This window comes from Humulus lupulus, chromosome 6, assembly GCF_963169125.1.
Source record: "Humulus lupulus chromosome 6, drHumLupu1.1, whole genome shotgun sequence".
Lineage (NCBI taxonomy): Eukaryota > Viridiplantae > Streptophyta > Magnoliopsida > Rosales > Cannabaceae > Humulus > Humulus lupulus.
Genome location: NC_084798.1, coordinates 15,574,436 through 15,580,498, shown reverse-complemented (window position 1 = coordinate 15,580,498; position 6,063 = coordinate 15,574,436). Strand labels below are relative to the sequence as shown.

At 33.7% G+C, this 6,063-nt stretch overlaps 1 protein-coding gene across 1 annotated transcript; it reads right to left on the bottom strand.

Moving 5' to 3' along the window:
* Nucleotides 1-953: 953 nt before the first annotated feature.
* LOC133784744 (uncharacterized) lies at nucleotides 954-2,907 on the bottom strand. Its single transcript, XM_062224022.1, has 3 exons — nucleotides 2,598-2,907; nucleotides 1,652-2,201; nucleotides 954-1,509 (listed from the first exon to the last, which is right to left on the bottom strand). Exons 1-3 carry the CDS (start codon nucleotides 2,905-2,907, stop codon nucleotides 954-956), a joined length of 1,416 nt encoding a protein of 471 aa, XP_062080006.1.
* Nucleotides 2,908-6,063: the final 3,156 nt, after the last annotated feature.

Sequence of the window (6,063 nt, the reverse complement as noted above, 5' to 3'; positions counted from 1 at the left end):
AACGTTACTCTATTTATTTGCAGCATCTCGACGTTGCGAATTATCTTATATGGAGACGTCTTTTTTAGTTGTCGAAGAGGTACCCCGTGAAAGCCACCGTACTTGATTCATCATTTGCACAATATATTCTTGCTAGATATGAGGAGTTCAAGAAAAATGGCAGGACTTACCAATGGGACTCGGACATTCTTGATTTTCTGAAAGGAGATGCCAAAAATTACAAGAAGCCTTGGGGTGATTGCAACGAGGTCTACTTCCACTGGTGCATGGAAAATCGGCACTGGGTCCTTTGCGAAATAAATTTCGCTGATTGGATGATCACTGTATTTGACTCAGATCATTCTAACTTTAGCCATAATAAGTTGTCTGGGTTGATCGAGCCTTGGACTAGGATACTTCCATCTTTACGCAACGCTTTTGGTATGTTTAAAGGACGCCCCAAGTTGAAAATAGCTAGACCGGAGATCACCGTTCCAAACTTTGATTGGCAGCGCATGTCCACTGATATTGTCCCACAGTCTAGAACCAGGTAGACGTACTAAATTTAGATTTTCAATACTGTTCTCCTTTAATTTTCAATACACTCACAATCAAGATTTCTTGGTTTCAGTGGAGATTGCGGCGTATTCGCCATCAAACACTTGGAGTTCATTCTTGGAGACATTCCCTTATCATATGCCATCGAGGACAACATTCAGTACTTCAAGGATAAATTATCCATCGACATTTTTTATGAGAATGTGCACCCTTGATGTTAGAACATTTATTTTGATTTCGATGATACACAATAGTATATTTCTCCTTAGTATTGTATATATAAAATTTCGTTTCGAGTAACAAAGTCCATTAATACACAAATAAAAAGAGTAACAAAGTCCATCAATACACAAATAAAAAGAGTAACAAAGACCATTAGTACCCAAATAAAAAGTTTAACATTGATGCCATAAATTTCAAACACGAACTTTACAAGTTGCCCTATTATGGCCTAGACCTCCACAAGTGCTGCACTTGCGTTGTACAACACATTTCTCTCCATTGGAAGGATGGTGTTTCGTCTTAGGCCTACCTTGTTTCTTCTTTGGATGACCAACTGGGTTTTTCTGCGCAGGTGTTCTCACTTTTATTGTCATAATGTCATGTGGAACAATCCACTCTTCCTCGTTACTAGTAGGATATATAGATTTTGTGTAAGAGGACCTCCATGTCTCAATTTTATAGTAATATGAACACAACGAATAAAATTTCACCCCTCGCTTAAGAGATCCAGATAGTGCATGAGCACATGGGATACCAATAATCTGAAACACGCCATGTAACACATGGAACTCATGCCTCCCTATTGCATAAGGAATCAAGAATCGAGCTTTCTCAGCCATATCCACCAAAATTTTCTCATAGGTCGGTGCAAGAGTTGTAGTTGTCTTCTCGCTAGTTTCTCTTCTATCACAGAACCAGGACTGTAGTGTGAAGCGAATAAATTCGACGTATGTAGTTATCGGAAAGCTCCTAGCATCCCAAGTCTTTTGTTGAAACTTTCAGCGTAATTGCTTATCATTATATTATACCTAATATCCAGGAAAACTAAAATTTAATAGTAACATACTTTTAGAAGATTTCATAAATTAAAATACAATTCACAATGACATACCTATTTCTAGGAAAGTAAGCACAGGACCACTTATCAAAACCCATGCCTTCTAGGTATTGAGCAATGGCTGGGTCTTTTGATTTGATTTTTTCGAAGTTAGCGTGGAACTCAGATTTCCTAAAAGCATATGTCGCATTATACATCAACACATGACAATGATCAGTCTGGAATTTAACAATCACATTCATACTAATGTGGTGGTAGCAAGCACCGTGATAGGCATCGGGGAAAATAGTTTCCAAGGCATGTGTAATACTTGCATGCCTGTCAGATACAAAGGCCAGGTCCTCGACTTCCCCAATTTCTTCCTTTAGCTTTGACATGAAATACTTCAAAGAATCATGATTCTCACTATCCACAATACCAAATGCAATTGGATATAGATTGTTATTTGCATCCAGCGTGACTGCACATAACATCTGCCCACCGTATTTTGTCTTTAAAAAAGTGTCGTCCACACATAACACACGATGACATGTACGAAACCCTCTTCTACTAACTCCGAGTGAGAAAAAGCAATATTTGAATCGATCTTCCTCAGTGACAAAATCTGTCAACGTCCCAGGATTTTTCTATTGAAGCATGAACAGGTACGATAGTAACTTCTGGTAGGATGCTTCCAGTGTCCCTCTGACATAAGAAAGAACCTTCTCTCGGCATCTCCAAGCTTTTCCATATGGCAACTCAATGCCATAATCATTCTTAATGTCCTCTCTTATGTTGTTTGCCATGTACGCATTCGATCCAGTCTGATATTTTTTCTTTATGCAATGACCAATAACCCAAGGTGCAGCTTGGCGATGGCCTTTATGTCGGAGGTCAAGTGAGCAAGTGTGTTTGTTGGTGAAACGAGTTTTCTCGAACATATCAGATTTAGGAATTCTCTTTCCCCTCAATCTCCACCCACAATCAGGATCCTTGCAAGTGATATACCAAACTTCAGTACCCGACTTCTTCACCACAAACTCGAAGTTCTGCTTCATTGCATACAAGTGTGCCTTCGTCTTCAACTCTAACTTGTTCTCAAAAACTTTCCCAACTTCTGTTAATCCACAACTCACCCCAGATAACGTGGGGATAACATAAGAGGGGCATGGGATATCTACAGCAGTATACGCTGGAGAATTCCATCTATTTCCATCATCTTGTGTAGTTGGACGACTGCTCTCTGAGCCAGCCGTCCTCTGTCCTTGGCTTTCTTGACGTCTTGGCAATGGTCGTACATTTAAATTATCTACTTGAACCACATGTAGCATCGACAACCGATCCTCTGAGTTATCATCAGAACTACTGCACCCCTCAACTCTTTCATCATCATCACCAAAAAGGGCAACTGGATCGTCATTGACATAAGACTCATACTCATACCCATCATCATGCGGGAGATTTGTTGGGGGAAAAAAGTTTCATTATGCCTAGGACCTCCCATGCATACACTTGGCCCAGGAGCTGTTTGTGGAACAGTTGTGCATGATTAGTTATGATTTTCCATATTAACACTCACACTAGGAGATGGATCAATAAGAGCAATGTTCTTTGCAATTGAACTAACGCATAAAGGAACCCGATGTTTTAAGGACTTTGAATTTTCAAGAATAAGAGCACTAACTCCTTCATCATCTGTGATTTCAATGGGTTCTACGCTAAAATCGTTGCATGTAAACGACACTTCCAACTTTAAGTCAAACAATGACCTATCCACTTTCAACTTTGAATACAACTTCTCTAATAATTCTATGTAACCAACATCAATTGGTACATGTATTATAGTGTTCAAACCAGCTTTGAAATTCCATTTTTCTGCTTTCTGTTCCCAAACACCGTTGTAAGAAACAATTATATTAACTCTGGAACTTGCAAATTTACAAACAAAAAAAACATAAGAAAATTATAAAAATAAAGTGTAATCTATGAAGAATCAATGGTAAATCGATGATGAATCGATGCCTATAAAAATATGTATTGTAGTTCAACATCGATGCCACATCGATGACATTTCGATGCATAATGAATGTTGATGGTTGCCATTTCGATGCGATTCCATTTCAATGTAAAATCGATACCATATCGATGCTGAACCAAATAAACATATATGGCATCGATTCAACATCGATATACCATTGATATTACATTGAAACACTACTAGAAATATAGGCTTTCACTTCGTTTTTTACACATAGAATATAAAAAAAAAAACTGAAGTAAAAGCCTTTCAATATGTTTTTACTTCGCTTTTGGGAATGGTAGTACATAAAAAAAAAATCTATTACTTCGGTTTCTTAAAAAAATGAAGTAAAAATAGAAAATATACAAAGGCCATGTTTGGTTTGCACACTAAATTAGGGCTTTTCACTTCGGTTTTTATGAAAAACTGAAGTGAAAAGTGGAGCAAACCAAACGCGACCCTGAAGACTTTTACTTCGGTTCTTATATAAAAACCGAAGTAGAAAGGGTACTTTCTACTTCGGTTCTGATATAAAAACCGAAGTAGAAATGGTACTTTCTACTTCAGTTTTTATATAAGAACCGAAGTAAAAGAGTTTTAATACCCTTAATATATAGCTCCCACCCCTCATTCGTCTCTCTGAAGTAAAAATCTCAAACGCCAAACCCAGAAAACCTCAATTATTGTCGTACTCCCACGAGGGTTTCACTAAAGATACCATTTTTATGTGTTTTTTACCATTTGAAACCATTTTTCTTACTTAAAAACAGAAATATTAGTTCCATTTTTATTTTTTAGAGAGAAAATAAAGACTTTGGGTGTGAGTATTTTTAGGGTTCGAAAATGGGTATTGTTATTGGACTTTGACTGGTTTTCTTACATTAAAATAAGTTCCTGAGCTTAAAAAAAAAGGTACGAATCACTAAATCTTTGTTTGTATGATTTTTTTTATTTTCTACATTTTTTTCATATTTTTTTTCTTATAGATTTAATGTGTTTATTATATATAGGTTTTAGAGTTGCTAATATTGATTTAGAGGTTATTTTGAGCATCAAAGAAGGTTTGTTACCTTAAAACTTTGTTTGTGTTAATTTTTTTTTTATATTATTCCGAATTTAATACTTATTTTTTAGTATATTTGTGTTATATTTTTTTATTTATTTTATTTTATATAATTTTATTAATTATATAAATATTAGTAAAATTTAAAAATTGTTGTGACTTGCTATTTAAATATCTAAACATAGCTTTAATATGTAATGTTGTTGCCAATGTTAGAACTTGAAATATTTGGATTATTAGTGACATTTGTTTTTTTATTTTCAATAACTAGCTAGCTTGATATGTTGTTTGATGATTATATAACTAGTTTAATTAATTATGTGATTGATTTTTATTTGTTTTTGGTTAAGCTTTTTAGTAGAGTTATTGATTTAGTTGCCAATTTGGTATTTATTTTGGGTGACTTCAAGAGTAATATTGGAGGTGAGTAATCTTTAAATTTTATTTATTACTATTGCAATATTTATTTATAAAATTAGAGTTAAATCATGCATGTTTTACTTTAGTGAAGTAGGTTCTGGGAAATTTTTTGTTGGCGGTGATATAAGGATGGAATTATGTATGTTGATTTTGTGTTTGTTTGTGTTGAATTTATATATAACTATAAAATTGGTATATGCTACAAAAACAAAGGAAACTCTGCCAATTTTTTATAGATTTTATTAATTGTTTTCTTTTTTCAATTCGCACACTATGTCGAGGTATTTTGTGTGTTATTTACAGGTTTTTAAATTTTTGGAGATGTTAAAATGCAGTTGTTATGCTGCCAAAATTTTGTTAGACTTAGAAAAATTTAATAATTAAACTTCAATTATGTTTGATGTCCTATAAAAAAGAACTAGGAGTGGAAGATGTAGATGGATATGAAATTTGGATAAGAGCGCGAGAAACGAAGAAGACTCTTGTCGAAGATAATTTGGACAACAAAATTGAAGAAAGAATTGTAAGTGTTTTAAAGCAAAGTAGGATTTTTTTTAAGTGTTGTTACAAGTTACTAATTTAATCTATCATTGGTTTGTTTCGTAGAATGAACTAAATGACAAAGTTTTTAGTAGTCAAATTGTCGCCAAGGGTCGGGAAGACATTTTGCCAATTCAACAAGAATAGTTAAGCTGATTGATGATTTAAATTTATTAGTAAGACTATTTTGTTTATACATACCTTTAGTTTTATGTGAATGTATATATAAATGTTTAGGCTATTTTACTTAATTACAATTATGTGACTGTTTATATGAATGATTATGTTATTCTACTTAATAACTATGTGAATGTATAAATATATAATTTGATAAGAATTTTAATTCTAAGTGTATAAATTTTGTGATTTTTATTTCTGTTATAAATTAAATGAAAATAAACCAATTTCAATTGTAAAAATATATATAACTATAAATTCATATAA

What these genes read in the sequence shown, in the direction of transcription:
- LOC133784744 (XM_062224022.1), bottom strand. Translation starts at nt 2,907, where the DNA reads ATGCTACATGTGGTTCAAGTAGATAATTTAAATGTACGACCATTGCCA. An exon ending in GTTTGTGGTGAAGAAGTCGG is followed by an intron (nt 2,202 to 2,597) that starts GTACTGAAGTTT and finishes GGACGTTGACAG; the next exon opens with ATTTTGTCACTGAGGAAGAT. An exon ending in GCTTACTTTCCTAGAAATAG is followed by an intron (nt 1,510 to 1,651) that starts GTATGTCATTGT and finishes TTGGGATGCTAG; the next exon opens with GAGCTTTCCGATAACTACAT.